Below are 20,164 nucleotides of genomic sequence, written 5' to 3' on the forward strand. Positions count from 1 at the left end.
GGGTCAGCAAACTCATTTAGATGATGTGGCAGTGATGCTGCAGGAAAGAAAAACTGGGGAGCAGGGCAGCTTTGGGGCTGCCTCAGAGGATTAAAATTTTTGGTTGAGTGCTTTTCTCACAGAATCCTGGAGCGGTTTGGCTTAGAAGGGACCTTAAATCCCATCCATTCCACCCCTGCCATGGGCAGGGACACCTTCCACTGTCCCAGGCTGCTCCAGCCTGGCCTTGGGCACTGCCAGGGATCCAGGGGCAGCCCCAGCTGTGCCAGGGCCTGCCCACCCTGCCAGGGAACAATTCCTAATGCCCAATATCCCATCCAGCCCTGCCCTCTGGCACTGGGAAGCCATTCCCTCTTGTCCTGGCATTCCAAGCCCTTCTAAAGAGTTTCTCTTCATGTTTCTTGTAGCCACTTCAGGTCCTGGAAGGTCACAATCAGGTCACCCTCAGCTTGGTGTCAACCCTCCTGAGTGTGCCCTCCATCCCTTTGTCTGTGTCATTAATGAATGATATGATCAACATTAATGAATCATCATTAATGAATGATCAACAGGTGTTGATATTAATCAACACCTGTCCTCCAAAGGGCACCACTGTCACCCTCAGCCACTGGCCACTATTTTCTTCTCAGAAAAAAAAAAAAAAATAGACTTCATTTTGTAAATTAGTTCCTTTTCTTGGTGTTTATTTTATGTGCTTGGGAGGCAAGCAAGAGGGAAGGAGTGCAGTTTATTAAGAGCCAGTTTAATACACTGTACACCAGTGGAGTTTATGGAGAGAAACATTATAGATTTATGATACTGTTCCTGCAGTAAAGCCATCACAGAGTGCCCCATCAGTGCATCTTTCTTAGCAGAGAAACTGCTCTGGCCTGGTGCCAGCTCCTTCCCAGGGTTTCCTTTAGATTCCTCAGGTTTCCTGCATTTCCCAGGGCTGGTTTTGGGAACAGTCACAACCCCCCTCCAAAAAAAGCTATAAACAACGAGGTGAATTTATCAGGCTACTTAGAAATTTTAGGTCTTCTTTTGACACTGTAGCAGCATTTAAAAAGAAAGTTATTAATAGACTTTTACAAGGCAAACAAACAGCTCCTGTGGTATTAAATCTTACAAGAATATATTTCCTATGTAAAGTTTTACCTCTGCTCATCTTCAGATATAAAACATCTGATTTTATTCCAACTCCAGCCTATTAAGCCCCATACATTCCAATAACACATTTTTGGTGTTTCCTCACCATGGGATGGAGAACTGGTAATAGATTAGATTAGAGAGGTATTTTTATACAGTAAATTCTCTGAGCAGCTCCTAACTCGTGTCTGGAAGAATCCAAATATTAAACTTGCAAATTTTTCACAGGAAGCAGCCCCTGAGGACTCAAAGGCTTCTTGATACAGGTGGAAATGATCTCAAACAACGGGAGATGGAGGCTGAAATAACAAAAGGAAATGTTCTTTGGAGTGTGTTGCTTCTGAAATATATTCACAAATCACTGTGGACAAGCTCCTCTGCCTGTCCTCTCCAACAGTAAATCAAACTCCCTATGCTTAGGCACTTTGCCAGGAGAAAGGACAGGAGGAACAGGGATGTCACACCCACGTGGCACTGCTCCACCTCAGAGTGCAAAATGGAGGGTGGTTCTCACCTCTGCGTGCTGAAAAACTGGGAAATGGGAAAGGATGCAGTGAAGGAAAAAGGAATTGTGAGCGTAAAACCAACAGTGCACAGGATTGTGGTGAGTGATCTGAATTGGGCTCAGTGTGGAAAAGCCAAACAGGAACTCACCTGATCCCTCTGGCTGAGTAGGGGGTGTGGAAGGCAGAGTTGGAATCACAAGGTATGAATAGAATAATGGAATCATAGAATGGTTGGGTTGGAAAGGACCTTAAAACCATCCAGTGTCACCCCTGCCATGGGCAGGGACTCCTTCCACTGTCCCAGGCTGCTCCAAGCCCCAAAGTCCAGCCTGGCCTTGGGCACTGCCAGGGATCCAGGGGCAGCCACAGCTGCTCTGGGCACCCTGTGCCAGGGCCTGCCCACCCTGCAGGGAAGAATACAATCCTTCATTTAAAACCTTAAACCATCCTGGTCCCGTGGAGATAATGGGGAAGATTCCAACAGGGGATTCCAGGCACTGACCTCAGCCACCAGTGACTGAATGCTGAGACCTAGAAACAATTTGGCTGCTGAAACCAAAGTTTGAATTGTAGAATCCCAGAAATATATGGGCTGGAGGGGAACAAGATAATTTCATTCCAACCCATAGGAAGGAAATTCCTATTTTCCATTGGATTGTTGTTAGCTCTGAGCCCCCGTGGACAGATCTGTGCTGTGAATTAAGCAGCACCAGGGTCTTTTCTGTGTCTCTGAAGCCAACTGGTGTGGGCTGAGTGTGTCTGTTCAATTAACACCCTTGGCCTCTATTAAGAGTTGATTAGTGTGAGATGCCTGTGCCTGAATTAAGGTGCAAACAAGTTCATGTGCTGAAGTCAATAATATGGGGTTTATGTAGCAATGAATGTGAGGCGGAGAGATAGGAAGGAATAGAAAAGAGAGGAGAGAGAAAGACAGATTCAGCAGAAGATTGTCACCATCCCTGGATCCAGCAACGTCCTGCTGGTGTCTCTTCATCCTGGGTATCTCAGTGATGGAGGCTCCCAAAGTCCTCGGGAGCTTTTCCCTATTTATACACTTCAGCAAGGAAGGAATTAATGCTCATGGACATCACAGGTTTCTTACACTACTGGTTAAATAATTCCCTTGTTTCCAATGCTGATTAGTGCCTGCTAAGAGTTTCCTTTCTTTTGAGTTGGTGATTTCTGGGATGGTGGTTACAATCTGTCCCTGCCAGAATTAATTCCCTTTGTCCCATTTGGATTGGCTTTCCTTGTGTCTCATAAATTCTGCTTTCTTTTGGTGCTCATCCTCAGCCACCCCCTCTCCCCAGCTTTGTTAACCTCCCCCTAAGCCTGGGATAACCCCCAGACAATCATTTCACCTTGGTCTTACCTCAAATTCCTGCTGTGGGGGTTCTCTGCAGCTCAGGTTCCAGGTGTCCACAGAGGAAGGAATATTCTGAGGGGCTTTGGTGGTCACTGGTGGTGGCAGCTGCCATCTGTCCCTAGTCTGGCGTGGGCTTTGGGTGATGTGTGTGGCAGCTGCTTCTCTACACACTGTGCCACATCTGGAATTTTTCTGCGATGGATTTCCCAGGATGTGCTGGCCAGATCTCACCTTCACCAGGCCTGGAGTTGACTCCATCCTGTTGCTCTCTTCTGTCCTTCTCTCATGGATTTATCAGTGTTTGTGACAGGGAACTGTTCTCTTTAATCCTCTAAAACCAGTACTGGCACCCAAACGTGGGTGGTGGCACCTCCCAAGCTGTTCCCAGCTGTTTTTTGGGAAATAACCAACTTGTCAGGACCAAAAGTGCCCTGAAGTCTGGAAAGCAGGGCAGGTCTTCCTGCCTTTCCTCCCTTTTGCTATTGTCAGAGTAATTTGCCTTCCAGTAATTTCCTTGGCAAATAAACACAATGCTTCATTAGCATCTGAGATTCTTATTTTCATCCTTATTAGATACCAGACACTTACAAAGCAGCTTGACATGTATTTTATTTTTTTTTCTATGCAAACAGGGAACTTGTACAACAAAATAAAGGAGATGCAAATGATCTGTTGCTAAACTTGACAAGGTTTTCCATTTAATATCGTTAGGCTCCATGTTCCTATTTACAATTAACTCTGAAATCTGCTTACACACTCTGTTTCCTATTCCTGTAGAAAGCAAAGGAGTACAGAGTGTGTTCAGGAGAGACACAGCCAGGAAATACTGGGAGAAAGAATCAACAGCACAAAAAATTTGCTCTTTAGAGTGTCTTGATGGAATTGCTCAGTGTAAAGTTAAAAGCCTTGGCCTTGAGAGAGCACCTGAAAGCTTCTCTCAGTTCCTGACATTCATTTGGTCTCCTATTGGAAGGTCTTGTTTTGGATGGTGTAAGAATCTTGTTTTGGATGGTGTTTTTGATGATGTTTGTGTAACAAACTTTTCAAAAAATGTAGATTATTTGTGTTCATGGTTCAGAAGGAGGGATCCTGGCCCTGTGGGCACCTCTGCAGTGCTGTGTCCAGCTCTGGGTGCTGAGCACAGCAGGGCCAGGAGCTGCTGGAACAGCCCTGAGCAGATTGCCCAGAGAGCCTGCAGGGTCTCCCTGTGAAAGATTATAACTCAATTGAATGCAGAACAAAACATTTAGTAGAAATAATAGTTGCCAGTTACTCCCAGTTTTCTGTGTGACTTTGAGGTTGATTCTACTTTTAAGAATTGTTAATTCTTTTTTTCTTGTCTCTTCTTTTATAGGTTTTTGTGGAAAGTCATATTAAATGTTCTTCTCTCTCCAGGAGAGCTGGAGAGGGACTGTGGACAAGGGATGGAGGGACAGGACACAGGGAATGGCTCCCAGTGCCAGAGGGCAGGGATGGATGGGATATTGGGAATCAGGAATTGTTGCCTGGCAGGGTCGGCAGGCCCTGGCACAGGGTGCCAAGAGAAACTGGTTTTGAAGTCATTAAGACATCAGCCCAGCACTATCCCAGGTCCTCAAGGTTTTTGAATGCTTCCAGAGATGCTGAATTCCCTGGGCAGCCCCTTCAGTGCTTGGGAACCCTTTTTGTGTAGGAATTTTCCCTTATATCCAATCTAAACCTCCGCTGGTGCAACCCGAGGCCATTTCCTTCCACCCTGTCCTTTGTTACCTGGGAAAACAGCCTGCCACTCATTTCCATGTCCATTTTCATTTCCACAGGGCAACAGAACAGCACAAATTTAGTTAATCACATCTAATATTCTTTCTAATTCAGATTTTAGTCTTTAGAAGAGCTTTCAGATCACAGGTGTAGTGAAATGCTGTGAGTTCTTAGCAACCTCCTCCAAATGTTTGGTTGCAGTTCCCTCAACTTTGTGCTGAGAAGTGCTCAAAGAACTTTTTGGTGAGGGTGATTTCCCTGTGGAAAAAGGAGCAGGTCTGACTGAAAGGGAAAATTAAATCAATCATAGTTTGCAGGTCAGGTGGTGAAAAGTTTAAAAGCCTGCTCCTCAGGTAACACTTTGATGCTGGTTATGTCCTTGCTGCCTCCCTGACAGCCAGGTCAGGGAAGGGTGAAATAATTGACTGGCTCTCGGGAGCAGTGTGGCTTTTACAGGTTTGCTTTTTCCCCTGATAACTGCAAAACTGCTGCTTAAAATTGGTTTTTGATGATAGCACTTTAGTGGCATTAGAGACTTGGGATTTGAGTGAGGAAGAATCACATAATCATGGAGTGGTTTGGATTGGAAGGGACCTCAAAGGTCATCCTTGTTCCACCCCCTGACATGGGCAGGGCCACCTTCCACTTGTCCCAACCCATTCTTGAACACTTCCAGAGACTGAAAGTGTGGAGAAGAAGGCAGTGCTTGATTGCAAGAGCAACAAAACTGCTTAGGAAAAGCTTTTATTAATGGAAAATAAAATTCTTCCAGGCAGGATGTAGTGCCAGGTATTCTTAGTTTTCATATGTTTCTAGTGGGATGTCTGCAAACACAACCAGGAGCTGGGGCAGATTTATTGACAATAAATCTTGGGGGAAAATATGATAGAAAGATGTCAGACTGGTGTTTGTACCAGTTGTGGTCACTCTTATCTATCCCTCTGTTGGCTCCCAAAATCTCCAAATCCAGGATTCTGCTCCTAAACTTGGTGTGATCCTCACACAGCCACTTTCTGGTCAGTTGTTTGGAATTCTGACTCCTTGACAGCAGTGTGATCAGAGGCTGATGCACAGCTGTAGGTTACAAAGGGTGCTGTAGAATTCATGGATAACAAAGGCCTTTTTTACACTTTTTAGTCCACTGATAAAGCAATTTTCAGGAAAAGAAAGGATTTGCTCTCTCCTGTGAATGAGGATGCTTCCCTGTTCTCATAGAAGGTGAAATAGATAAGGAATTGTGCATGTTCCTCAATCTGTGGCAAAATCCAGCTTGCTCTTCCTCTGTAGTGCTCCACTCCTCACCTCAAGGATTCCTTTGGCCTTCTGGGCAAAAATAGGAGGGATCTCACAGCAGGAATATTGTGAGGTTGAATTATTGCCTAACAAGACTTGTATCCAAATTTAATTGAAGACAAAAATTTTGATCTGCGATAATTTTTTGTGTTTGATGAATCCAGGGGTGGCACCAGCATGGGCAGAGGGATGGAGCAGCTCTGCTGGGAGGAAAGGCTGGCACAGCTGGGGGGGCTCACCTGGACAGGAGAAGCTCTGGGGTGACCAAACTGTGGCCTTGCAGAGCCTGAAGAAACCAAGAGAAAACATGGAGAGAGACAATTTCCAAGAGCCTGGAGTACCAGGACAAGAGGGAATGACTTCCCGGTGCCAGAGGGCAGGGCTGGATGGGATATTGGGCATTAGGAATTGTTCTCTGGCAGGGTGGGCAGGCCCTGGCACAGCTGTGGCTGCCCCTGGATCCCTGGCAGTGCCCAAGGCCAGGCTGGACTTTGGGGCTTGGAGCAGCCTGGGATGGTGGAAGGTGTCCCTGCCCATGGCAGGAGTAAAAGATGAACTTTAAAGATGTTCTCTTCCAGCCCAGGCCATTCTGTGATTACAGGATTCTGTGGTCACTGGGGGTCCATCCTCACATTCCCCCAAACTCTCCCTTTTATTCCTTTTTTAAGAGCCTCAGGTTACAGTGTGTCCACCTTTCCAACATCTGGAAACAACTGGGAGACTGGACCCAACCTCAGACTAAACACACTGGAGCACACATTTAGAAAATAAGTTTTAATGGCTCTGCTCCTGGATGCACCAAGAAAATCCAGGTCTGCTGGCAATGCTAATATTTTTTTCCCCAGGGTTGCTTTCCTGCAGGAAAACCAGTGTGAACAGACAAAGACAACAGAAAAACATCAGTAAATTGTCCTTCTTTTGCCTCCTTTATAAAAGAAAACAGCTGCATGTGGTGCACAGAAGATGTCAAGGAAATATTAAGAAAAATTATGCAAACCCATGAGCAATGTTTAGACAGGCTCTGATAATTTTAATAATTCAGGGTTAGAGCAGAGCAGTGCAGGCTCCTGCTGCTCCTCTCCTAATGGTTTGCAAACAGACCCCAGGATGGCTCCAAATTAAGGTGAAAACATTCAAGTCATTTAATTCACACCTTAAGCAGCCACTGCTGATCACAGGGCTCCCAAAGAACTGCTCTGATTCATTATTTAGGAGTCCTTGTGTGTTTAAAGTGTAAATGAGGCTTTTCTAAACAGAGAGCAAATAAACCTCATTGTTGATGGGCTTGAGAAGTGGCTCAAGGAATTGGAAAGCAAACAGGATTTACAAAACCAGTTATTTATAACAAGTATTTATTTGAGACCTGGCACAGCCCCAGACTGTATCCAGGACCTCCAAAAGGGATTACATGGATATGTGGGGTGTGAGGGAAGCGTGATGGATCTTCATCTCTTTGGGTTTTGTGCAGAAACATTCATTTGGAGGAAAGTTTCCATCAGAATTTCCTTGGCCAAGGCCATGCCCCACTCACAAGTGGGGGATGAGATGAGTCCCCCCCATTCCTCAGTCCCAGAGATGAGATTAAGATTAATTCTTAAGATTTAAGGTTAATTCTGAAAGATGGGTTCCTATTTTTGAGAAACAAACCCAGGAAAGTTTGGCATCTCCTCGGTGGCATAAAACTGTATTTCCAAAGATGTCATATTCTTAGAATCAGAATGAAAGTTAGATATTTTTCCATTTTCTGTTGAATGAGAATGGAAGTATGGCACCCTCGGGAAAATGTGAATGAAACAGAACAACCAGGGGCTCCAGTTCATGGGGATCTTGTGTATAAAGGACCATCAAGGAAGAGGCACCACAGGCCCTTTGTCTCACATCCCAATCTTCCAAAATCCTGGGTTTATGTGTAGGAAAAGAGCCAAGACAGCCTCATTGCTCCATTGCTCCAACTTCCTCTTTCTTCCCACACTGAGTTGTGGGGATGTGCAGGTTTTCCCATTTAGCAGGAGGACCCTACAAGCCTGCAGCCCTTCCCTGGTCTCCTTGTTGCAGAGCAAAAATCCTGGGGGATTTTTGGTTCACATTTGGCATAGTTGAAGGTGACACCAACACCAGTGTCAGCTTGGGCTGCTCCCTGGTCTTGGGGTGGTGGGCACCCAAAGCGTGGCCTTGTCTTGCCAACAACCACTAACACACCAAAGGAGGCAGATCTCTGATGAAAACCAGTTTGTGCTGCTGCACATTTGTCAAACCTGACAGGGAATATTCCCAGGGACTTAAAACCAGCACTATTGGAAAATGATCAGTCAGGGATTTCAGGAGGGAATGGAAGGACTGCAAACACCAATGATATCACACACAGTCTGCAGTTGCCTCCAAAATAAATCACTGCAGTGGGCACTGAATTAATTCTAATTTTCAACATCAGTGTTTTTGGGAGCTGTGCTTTTTGAGCTCTAGGTGTGAATTTCTGTCCCATTTAAGGACTGGTCATTGTACATTTTGCAGGTTGCAGTTTCTGGTTTAAATTTGCCCCATTTGGCCTCAATAGGACAAGATGGAACAATGGTTTCAGTGCATTCAACCCATGAAGTAGAGGAAAAGTTTATCAAAAGAAATTCCAAAGTTAGCAAAGATGAACATACATTTAAAAGAAAGTGCTTGGGCTTTTGACTTGAGCAGATTTGAGTTAGGTGAACAAAATTAAACTGGATAAAATTTGGTTTGCTTTGGCTTGGGACCTCTTGAGCAGACAAAGAATAAATATAACATTTATTAACACAGTCTCAATAAAATAAACCAGGTCTGAAATAGAACTAAGATTGGGTTTGTGATAATATAATCAAATGGGAAAACTTGGATATCCCTGGGAGCGTGGCTCCTTTTAAGTGCAAATCATTCTGGTTGCAGGTACCAAACTCCATAATCAATGTACATAATCAGAGGATTTGTGTTCCCAGGAGCTCATTCCTTCCTGGGAATATGCACAAACTTTGTTAATATACATATTTTTTCCCCAAAGTAGCAAAATAATCTCTGGAGCTTTCATCAGGGGAAGGTGTAAGGGACTTGTTCTCAGGAATGGGAGAACTCTCAGGGTGAAAAGTGGCTGCAGAACTGAGTGCTGTGGCAAGAACTCATCCCTTGCTTTTGAATGTCATCCCATAAGGGGGAATTGTGTAAAGTTTCATGGTCCCAAGCTCCTTTGTGCTGCAAGGTTTCCCTGTACTGGTTCCCCATTCTCTCTGAATGTTTCCTTCCCCATATATTCCCATATTTATGGTTTCCTTCCCCATATATTGGTTGAAGGTTGGACTTGTTGATCTCAGTGGTCTTTACCAATCTCAATGAATCCATGTGGATGGAACTAAAACTTGCTGAGGTTTCTGCTGTGTCTCAAAATATCAGGACCATAGAATAAAGACCCATCAGTCCATTCAGCTGGATCCAAGGAGAAGATGTTTTCCTCAGAAGGTTTGGTCTGAAGACATCGAGTGCTGAAGGTCCCCTCTTTATTTATAGAGTCTCATGTTTTTTTCCTGGATTTTCATGAGGAGCTGGATGTTTGGCTCTTATCCCAGTGCCTCATCCAGTCTCTGGCCAGTTTGGGTGTTCATTTGCATTGCTTTGAGGTGAGGACACAAACCTGGGTTTGCTCTGCTTTTGCTGCACAGCAGCATTTTTCTTCTTCACTTGGACTTGAGTCATTCTGAAAGCATTTTCCCTCATTTTCTGCCCTTGATGGAATGCAGGGATGACTCCTGGGATCATTCCCTAGGATCATTCAGGGATGATGCTGGTTTTTATTATTTCCCACTGAGGAGTTTGCCTATGTGCAGGAAAATATCCACAGGAAGCTTGCTGGTGCTAACATGCTGATATAGACTCATGGAATCTCCTGATTTGGAAGATTCCCACAAGGATCATCCAGTCCCACACTTGGCCCTGCCCAGGACACCCCAACAATCCCACCTGGAGCATTGTCCAAGCTCTCCTGGAGCTCTGGCAGCCTTGGTGCCATGTCCATTCCCTTTTCAGTGCCCTTGGTGCCATGTCCATTCCCTTTTCAGTGTCCCAGCACCCTCTGGGTGGTCAAGCTCCTTTTGACCAAAGGCTGTGGCACTGGAAGAAATTTCCATAATTCCTGAAACTCCCTCCCTGGAAAACCTGCGGAGTGGTTGTGTTGAGCCTGTTTATTCAGAATGTTGTTTTTGTTGTGTCCTAAAAATTGGAAATTGCCTTCAAAGTTGCCAAAGTCTTCTGGGAAGGGAGGCAAGAAACACAGGGAAGGCTGGAATAGCCTGGAGAGGTTTTATCTCACCGCTGGTTGTGGGATGTGCATTTTTATTACTTCTCTGCTGTCTGGTACAAAGAGGAATAATTTTTTCTTCAAATGCTCCCAGAAATTTTAGCCTGTGGTTTGTTGTTGTTGTTTTGTTTGCAGGGTTTTTTGTTATTTTGATTTTGTTTTTGTTTATTTGGTTGGGGTTTTTTTTGTTTTTTGTTGAAAACCTTTTCATTGTGTATAGGGTTCTTTATAAAGTACCAGTTTTGTTCATGGCCATTTTTTGTGTCTGATATGAGAGCACCAACCTGGGAATGTTTTTTATCAAGAGCCAGCAGGCTAAAATTTCTGGGAGCATTGTTCTTTTATACAGAGTAATGGACAATCTTATGTCAACCTTATCAATCTGTTTCTGGTCCCATTGGCTAAACTAAAAACCAAAAAGGAAATATTTTTTTCAGAATTTCATTTCAGGGAATATTTTACTCTTGTGGGGCTGCCAGGGACTCGAGCAGTCGATACCAATATTGAGCATCTTCCAACTGATCAATTTTTATCCATTTAGTTTTTGTCACCTCTTGCACCTTGTCGTACCAAGAGTCCTCTAAGGCTTTATCACCAGCCCCCTGGGCAGATGAACGGGGTTAATGCTGCTGCCTTCTCAGTGTGTGAGCTTTTAAAAAACCCCTTAAAGAAGAGCCTGTGTGCTTTGCAAATAGCTCAAGCATATTTTTTTCACCTGTAAAGCCAGTAAGATCATGGACAAAGTTATCCTGGAGCCAAGGATCTTGTGGAAGAGGGAGCTGGAATTCAATTTCAGATCCAGATCTGTCCTCAGCATCCAGGCCACCAGGTTAGGTGGGTCTTTGGGCTGATCTTGGTATTTGCATATGCAATAGATGCTTTTTATTTCAATTATGAAGCAGGATGCAGTTTTTTTCATCCTAAAAGCAGTCCTTTGTCAATTATGTTTTACAGAGCTTGGATTTTGAGTATCAATTGAGTGTGAACAGGTTTTGCACAGAGGGGTTGCATTTGCCTTCTGTGTCATTCAGAGTTAGAGCAAGTTCAAAAGAGTTTGGAAATGTTAAGGAAAATAGAAAAATATTCCCAGAAGGAGATGTTTTTGAAGACTGAAATGTAGAAAATGAAGCCCTGGAGGAGGAGCTTCAGTTCTCCAATCTTCTGCAGATTCATTTTGCTTTTCCACTTGGGATGCAGAGTATTGCTGGACAATTAAAGACATTGCAGGCCACAGCCCAATCCCATAAGTACATTCCTGTGTTTCAAAAATAGATCTAAATGCAGAGAAAAGCCTTGTTTGATGTTTAGAGACTTTTCAACCACATTGGTGCCTTCCAGCCCACACCACTTCATGATTCAATTAGGTTTATTCCCAGACCAGTGATAATTCCCTCACACTTTACAAAAGGGTTCTGCCAAAACATTCAACTAAAATTATCCCAGGATGTGTCAAAATCATTCAGGAAGTGACTTCTAACAGGGTACTGCCAGGCTCCTGTCTTCAGCAGAGCATACAGATCCCACATTTCATGGCTTTTTGCGCCTGAGTGCAATGCCTTTCCCACAGAATATTCACCTGAGATTGGGCTGTAAAATCAAAACCTTCCCTTTTATTTCAGCCTAGTGAAGATTTTCAGCCCCTGGATTCCGAAATTGTTAAAATACTTACAGCACTTGATAGTTTTTCATTTTGTTGTCCTGTTTTGCAGCCATTTTTGAATAATTGCAACAAGCTCAGAGAAATGATGCTCCCTCTGGCAATAAAACATCTTTCCTCTCTTGTCCAGCCTGTTGGTTTCTGGCTGCTTTTGTTGCTTTTTTAGCCAACAGCTTCCTTGACTTTGATTCCTTGAAGCTTATCCTGTACTAATCCCTTGGAAATCTGCATGGTCATTCCACAAGGTGCCTCAGTCATTAATCAGGGTAAAGCAGCCAGATTGTGGGGTCTCCGTAGAAGATGGAAAGCTGTCTTAAAATCTGCTTGTGGTGATGGGCAATCAAAATTTCAAAATGGGCAATCAATTTTTTTTCTTTTTTTTCTTAATTAGCCAGGAAAAATATCCCTAATGATAGTCCTGGGTGTCCTTTCCAGTGGCTTGTGCACAAAGGACAGAAGGGCAGGGCCTGTCCCCTGGGCTGGCCCTGCTGAGGGACCCCCAGGGCTGTGTCCAGTTCTGGTCCCCAGTCCAGGAGGGACATGGAGGGGCTGGAGCGTGTCCAGGGCAGGGAATGGAGCCCCAGGAGGGGCTGAGGGAGCTGGCAAGGGGCTGAGCCTGGAGCAAAGGAGGCTCAGGGGGCCCTTGTGGCTCTGCACAACTCCCTGCCAGGAGGGGACAGCCAGGGGGGGTCGGGCTGTGCTGCCAGGGAACAGGGACAGGACAAGGGGAAAGGGCCTCAGGCTGGGCCAGGGGAGGCTCAGCTGGGACAGCAGCAGCAATTTCTGCATGCAAAGGGTGAATGAGTTCTTGTCTATGTCACAGTCTCACAAACCCCGAGTTCTACAGCACTTCACTCTAACAAACTAAAATGGAGCTCTATCTCTCTCTCTGCAAGGCCTTTTAAGGATAAACTGTCCAATTAAGAAATGACACCTGAATTATTTTGGCTTTTAACCCAATAACCAACCACCCATGGCCTGCAATGTGGACTTTTTTATCCGAATTCACAAAACCACCCAAACCCATGGAGAAGAAGGTGAAGAAGAAGAAGGGAAGGAAGAAGATGAAGAAGCAGGACCAGCCTCTGTCCTAAAACCTCCATCTTGTTTATATATATTACTGTATTCTAAAACATTACACTCTTAAGTTTCCCACCATGTTACATTACACACTTCTATTCAAACTCCACACCCACAATCCCAGTTCCGTCATTCCATTTTGGAATTCCATTCCAGGCCTTGGCAGGGGCTGCCCAGGGAGCTTTGCAGTGCCCAGCCCTGCAGGTGTCCCAGGCAGGGCTGGAGGTGGCACTCAGTGCTCTGGGCTGGGCACAAGGTGGGCACTGGGCACAGCTGGGACTCCAGGGGCTGGCAGGGATTTTCCAGCCTCAATAATTCTGGGATTGTTTGAGTTTTTGCTTGTGCAATAAAATTTCAAAGCAGATTTTCTGTAAACTCATTGTATCAGCGAGTTACAAATACCACCAGACTGGTTTGCTTTAGTGCTGGCATTTATGGAAAAACTGGTCGTGCAGACACATCAGATTTATCATTAGGAGGTTCCCTCCCTGGTATTTTAGGCAGGATGTAAGAAAAAACTTAGAGATATGTAAGGGGGAAAGGCCTCTGAAATATCAGAGACTTCATAAAGTAGAAAAATAAAACTTTAAGGATGGCTATTAAAAAGGCTGATTTGCAGACTGCTGTCTCTCAGAGAGAGAGAGTACAGGTGCCTCATGAATATCTGAGGAAAATCCAGCCCGTTTTTAAGAAGAAAAGAATCCCTGGATCAAACCAAAGCAAGCACAAGTGCTTTGTGAAACTAAGAAGAGAGTGAAGCAGAGCAGGGTCCAATGAGATGCAGAATCGAGGCAGTGAGTTCAGTGAAGTGATGGTGGTTGACTGCAGACTATGAAATTCATCATCACAGATTTTAAGTTGCTTAGATGTTTTTATAAGTGGATTTGGATTAGCAACCCTTCTTTGCATCATCATTGAGACACACTGCTAAGGGCAGTGCACAAACTGGTGGATTTTATAGATTTGACAGGATTTGTTGAGTAGACATCAACACTTGCCAGGGTCACAGGGTTTAAAAGGAGCTGTATTTTCCTGGTGAAATCCTCCTTTTGTTAAAACCAGTGCTTGTTTCCCAAAAGGTGCCAGGCCAAGCTCCTGGAGCAGAGTAGAACTGTACAGATGTTACTGAACAGGAAATTGTGCCAAGAGCCATAAAACACCTGGGTGAAACCAGTGTTTGTCATGTGGCTAAAAAGTTGTTGCTCCTTGAACTTGAAACCAGTATTTGGTGCAAAGTTTTGAAGTTCTATTCCTAAATATTTGGCAATTTTCTTCCTGTCATCTCTACTGTGTCAGAAAAAATATAGTTTCAAAATAAATGATTGAAAAGACCTCACTGTGGTGTTTTCTCCCACAAGACTGCAAACTAGTCTGCTGGGGTTAAGATCAGTGATTTTTTTTGCTGTTTTAGCAAAAAAACATCAGCCCCTCTTAGATGAATATTTTTATACAGAGTCACTGTTATAAAGTGAAGGTGTAAAGAAACTTTATGCTACACTTTGAAATAAATTATTTGGGCCCTTAATAACATGAGGTTACATGATAAATATTTTAACCTAATTTAAATGTTGTGCTGCTACTGACATTGACAGATTTTCTTCATAACTGCTGGTGAATTTCCACAAAGATAATTCCTGTTAATATTTTGGTGTGAAGCAAACTGGGGAGTGCTGATTTTGCAGAAAAATGACATTTTTTCAGAGGAGTGGTTATAAATAGTGGTTATAAATGCAGTGTGCGCAAATCTGGGGCACCGGAGGGCAACACTTGGGGTGGTTTGTAATGGTTGATGTTGGGGAAGTGAGCTGGGAGTGTTTTCCGCTGGAAATTGTGTATATTGTGGGGGCTGACTGCTGAAAGGGAGCAGGATGGGACAAGGTGGTCACTTGTGAGATCCCATCTGGAATTCTGTGCATTGCTCTGCAGAAGAGGGACATGGAACTGTTGGAGCAGGTCCAGAGGAGGCCATGGAGTTGCTGAGGGGTCTAGAGCAGCTTCCCTCTGGATCCAGGCTGGGAGAGCTGGGAATGCTCAGCCTGGAGAAGGGAAGGGCGTGTGGAGACCTCACAGCTCCTTCCAGGGCCTGAAGGGACACAGGGGAGCTGGAGAGGGACCCTGCAACAGGAACTGGAGGGACAGGACACAGGGAATGGGTTCAGACTGCCAGAAGGAAAATTTAGGTTACATTTAAGGAATTCTTTGCTGTGAGGTGCCAAGAGCAGCTGTGGCTGCCCCTGGATTCCTGGAAGTGTCCATGGCCAGGTTAGATGGGGCTTGGAGCAGCTTGGGATGGTGGCAGGTGTCCCTGCCCATGGCACAGGGTGGAATTTTGGATCTTTAGGATCTCTCCCAACCCAAACCCTTCTGGGTTGCTGTGATTCCATGGAAAGACCCATGTTGAGAGCTGGCTGCCCCTCTCAGTACCAGCTTTGTCTTGTGGTGGTAGTCTCCACATCCTTGTGCTGCAGTTCGGTTTGTGTTTCAGAGCAACTCCAGGTACAAACCTTCTTTTTTCCTGGAGAGCTTTATGTAACTGTGCTTTTTTCCTCCCCTCATCACCTTGATGTGTCGTTCTCGCTGCAGAAAATTTATTCCGAGTTTGGTTGTTATTTCCATGCTTTCATTTGTTCGAGGTGAGATTGGGGGATGATTGCTCAATGAAGAAAAAGCTCATCTTGTTAAGTAGATAGCTGGATGTGACAGGTCTCATTGTCAATTTAAATCATTGTGCATTGCAAGTGCTTCTCCTGGCATTGTCTGATACAGCTGCAGTGTCACAGGCAGTTTTTTATTACAGATAATAAGGTTCAGACTCCTTAAACATCACTCAAAACATGAAACAGCACAAAGCTGAGGTAGAAAACAGCATTTTCAGTGTCGCAGTGCTTGCACAACTACACAGGAATGTGGATTCCCTATAAATTCCTCCCTGGGCTGCTCACTGTCGTTGCAGGCACTATCCTGGTTGACAACATGCTGATCAAAGGCACAGCAGGAGGGCCTGACCCCACCATCGAGCTCTCCCTGAAGGACAACGTGGATTACTGGGTGATCCTGGACCCCATCAAGCAGACCCTGTACCTGAACAGCACCGGCCGCGTGCTGGACAGAGACGTGAGTCTGGCCTTGCTTTTCTCCTCCACAAACACCTTCACCTCCACTTCACCACGCACACAAACCCCGCTGGAATATAATCCCTGCATCTGTCTTCTCCCCAGATGGATGGGAACAGAGTTCATCTGATCCTCTTTTTAGGATTTATTGGGAGCACGCAGGAACTTGACCTTATGTGCAAATATTATTGTGAACAAACACAACAACGAAGACCAAAAAAACCTGACGTTAAGAGTTTTATATCTGACCAAATTTGACTCGTTTGTTGAATTAAATTTTTATTCTGGCTTGCTGGCTGCTTACCCTGTGCCCTGTGACATTTGTCAGCAGCCTGCTTTCCCTGTGTACACTGAATTATGAGCTGTGAGAAGTGACGAGTCGTAGCTGCCACAATTCACTCACAAAGCTTGACATGTTCCATTGAGAACGTGCTGCTTCACGTTCTTTTTTTTTTTAAGTCAGCCTAAAATATATTTTCTGTGCTCATTCCAGTTGGTGTTAAGGAAATATTGCCAGGGAAAGTTTGATTTTTATAAAAATAAAGATGAAAAGCACAGAATAAATAAAAATAAAATCTCGTTCCATTGAGAATGTGCTGGTTCACATTGGTTTTTTTTAAGGCACCCTAAAATATATTTGCTGTGCTCCTTCCTGTTAGTGTTAAGGAAATATTGCCAGGGAAGGTTTGCTTTTTATAAAAAGAAAGATGAAAAGCACAAAATAAATAGGCGTGTTCTCATCTAGGCTAATTTCATTGAGGAGAAAACACTCTAAAAATAGAGACATTTCCTCACAGTGTTGCAACCTTGTGACAGAACCTGCAAGTAAAATTGACTTGCAAGTGCTTTAATCAATATGGCAAGAACGCTGTGAAACTCAGGAGCTCTCCTTGGAGTGCAGGGAAGTTTGTTTTGTATTAGCTTGATTGATTAATTTCTCTTCTCCGTGTGTTTTGAGATAAATTCATAAGTACCAAAAACAACATGCAAATTTCTCCTCATTTCCATTTGCTGGTGAAAGGCACTAATTGAATTCAGCTGTTCTTAATTTTGTTTTAATTCACAAACTGTTTTCCCATGCAAAGCACAAAGTGTGGCAGAGTGGTCATGGTGGCAGAAGACTTTCTGGGAGAGTTGGCACTTCTTCAAGTGCCAGCCAGCAGCTGCTGGAGCAGCTTTGGCCTCTCAGATTTAATTTTAAGCCAGAGCAAAAAATGAGAGCCTAGAATGGAAGGTAAGGCTGGAGAATCACTCTAGGAAATGTAGGGTCAATTCTTATCACCCCACACCCTTCCATAGGGACTTAGGAACCAAAAGCCACATTGGATCACTGCTAAGTCTTCTTTTCAAGGCTATTTAGTGACACTTTTTTGTCACCTTAATATGAATCAAAGTCGATGCTTTACCCAAAGAACCTCATCAGATTATTTGAGTTTCAATATTAGTCACAGTCTGAACAAATTCCCATTATTGTGAGTTCCTAGACACTTCACAGGGATGTTCTTTGCCAGAAGTAGACTCAAGTCCCCTGGAAACAAGTGAAGTGTGTACATTTCTTAATTAAATTCAGGTAATAATGTGTTTACATTGGTATTTAAGGTATTAATTTTTGCCATGAACCGGAGCACTTCTTACCTCTAATACTGTGCTCAATCATTCATCTGTGGCTATTTAAGCTTGGTGGGCTGTGAGAAGAAAATCTGGGCTTTAAGGTGGTTCAGATTTTTTTCTGTGATGTTCCCCGTGCCTCTTTTGCATGGCCTCAGGGTAGTGCAGTCCCTCACAACACAAAGAAAAGGAGAGCAACCCTGAGTAAAAATATGAAATGTGTGTCGTGGGCTTTATTAATGTGGCTCTTCTGGGGACACGGGTTAGTGCTGGGTCAACAGCTGAAATCCATGGTCTTGGAAGTCTTTTCCAGCCTTATGGATTCTCCTAAAGGACATTTCCAGCCTTCAGAACCAGGGCTGTGCTACCCCATCACCACAGAACCATTCAGTGTGGGATGGATGATCTCTTTTGGTTAACAAAAACCCCAACCTGTTTTTCCCATCCTTCCACTCAAATCCACTTGACACTTTGCAGTACCAATGAAACTGGGAGTTTTATTATGTTGAACATTTAGATTAAACTTTTTTATTACAGATCAATAATTGGAGTCCATGTTTCACAAATTATCACATTCCATATATTTGGACGTCCTTCCTATTTTTCTCTCCCTGCTGATTCAGTCAGCCTGATCCTGTCCTTTTTTTATTTCTTGCCTTTCTTGACAGCAAATCTTCCTACATTCCATTGATTGTTACTAAGAATGGCAGTGTGTTTTCCAAATAAAATCAGATAAAAAGAAAATTCCATGCTTTTCTTCCAAAACTTTAAGAAGAATGACCAGTGATAAATCAAAACTGAAGCTGCTGAAAGGTGCTGGGATGATTTGTCCCTGGTTTCATAAACAAATTCTGCCATTGTGGCATTGTTTATTTACATATTTTTGCAAACTCAGAATATCAAATATTTATCAAATATCTTTAATTTCAAATAATTATATTATTTTTGGGCTTGGCTAATTAATCCAAATATATTTAGTAGTGACTGCAGCTTATTAAAGGCAGCCTAAAAACTCTTGGATCTTACTAAAATGAGTAGTAAAAGCCATTCCAGCCTAAATTTCTTTGTCCATTCATCAGTTTGGGAGTTTTAGAGCACTGCAGTGTTCACTGCAGTGAGAAAAACAGGATTGTCCATACTGAAAGTTGTTTCTGAATTATTTGTGAATGTAAGTGATAGCAAATGTGATTAATTTCAGACTTGACCTTTCAATTCAAGACAGGAAAGAAATAAGAAAGACTTTGGGGAGTGTCCAGAGGAGCATCACAGATGCTCCAAGGGCTGGAGCCCCTCTGGAGCCAGGCTGGGAGAGCTGGAGGTGCTCACCTGGAGAGGAGAAGCTCTGGGGTGACCAAATTGTGGCCTCAAGGAGCTAACTGGAAAGATGGAGAGGGACTTGGGACAAGGGATGGAGTGCCAGGACACAGGGAATGGCTTCCCAGTGCCAGAGAGCAGAGATGGGTGGGATATTGGGAAGGAATTGTTCCCTGTGATGAGGATGGTGGGGCACTGGCACAGATTTCCCAGAGCAGCTGTGGCTGCCCCTGGATCTCTGGCAGTGCCAGGTTGGACAGGGCTTGGATCAGCCTGGGACAGTGGAAGGTGTAGGGGTGGAACGAGATGATTTTGAAGGTCCCTTCCCACCCCAGCTCTCCTGGCATCCATTGAATTCCAATAACAATAAACAAAAAGCTCAAACAGCTGCCATTTTCCAGGTCCTTTACCACAACCTCTCTTCCCCCTTGCAGCCCCCCATGTCCATCCAGTCCATCGTGGTGCAGGTGCAGTGTGTGAACAAGAAGGTGGGCACCATCATCAACCACGAGGTGCGCATCGTGGTGCGCGACCGCAACGACAACTCCCCGCAGTTCCAGCAGGAGCACTACTATGTGGCCGTCAACGAGGTCAGAGCTTCCTCCTCCTCCTCCTCCTCCTCCCCCCTTGGGTGGGGTCACTGCTAAATCCCAGCTTTCACTGCCTCCTCCTTGAAAACCAAAAAAATGCGGTTGTTTTCTGTTGCGCTCGTCACTTCGGTAGGCTTCATCTAACATCTTATCCTGCATCTTTTCCTTAAGGAATACAAAGACCAGCACAGTTTTCACCAGGAATATTGCAGAAGGCACCCAAATTTAAAGCAGTGTCTTCATGAATGAAGCGTTGTTTTCTGTTAAATTAAAGCACTTTTAACAACAAACCTATGGTTGAGGAAAAGAAAGTAAAAAACCAGTTTAAGTTTTATTAACAATGTTGAAGCTTGGCAAAGTGCAGATGTGGTTTATTGCTATTGCTCTGGTGCCTATGAAATGAATTATTTTATTTTCTATTATTTATTATGTTATGGTTTGTTTGGTTGGGTTTTTT

The 20,164-nt window shown here is 44.1% G+C and overlaps 1 protein-coding gene across 3 annotated transcripts in view; it reads left to right on the forward strand.

Annotated features, from left to right (window-relative positions):
• The window catches only part of PCDH15 (protocadherin related 15), a 642,661-nt gene that overhangs the window by 421,535 nt on the left and 200,962 nt on the right, over positions 1-20,164 (forward strand). For all 3 annotated transcript variants that reach the window (XM_063164079.1, XM_063164078.1, XM_063164080.1), the window contains 2 exons: positions 16,036-16,196; positions 19,552-19,707. In XM_063164079.1, coding sequence (XP_063020149.1) covers positions 16,036-16,196; positions 19,552-19,707 — 317 coding nt within the window. The remainder of the gene's footprint in view (positions 1-16,035; positions 16,197-19,551; positions 19,708-20,164) is intronic.

This window comes from Melospiza melodia, chromosome 9, assembly GCF_035770615.1.
Source record: "Melospiza melodia melodia isolate bMelMel2 chromosome 9, bMelMel2.pri, whole genome shotgun sequence".
NCBI lineage: Eukaryota > Metazoa > Chordata > Aves > Passeriformes > Passerellidae > Melospiza > Melospiza melodia.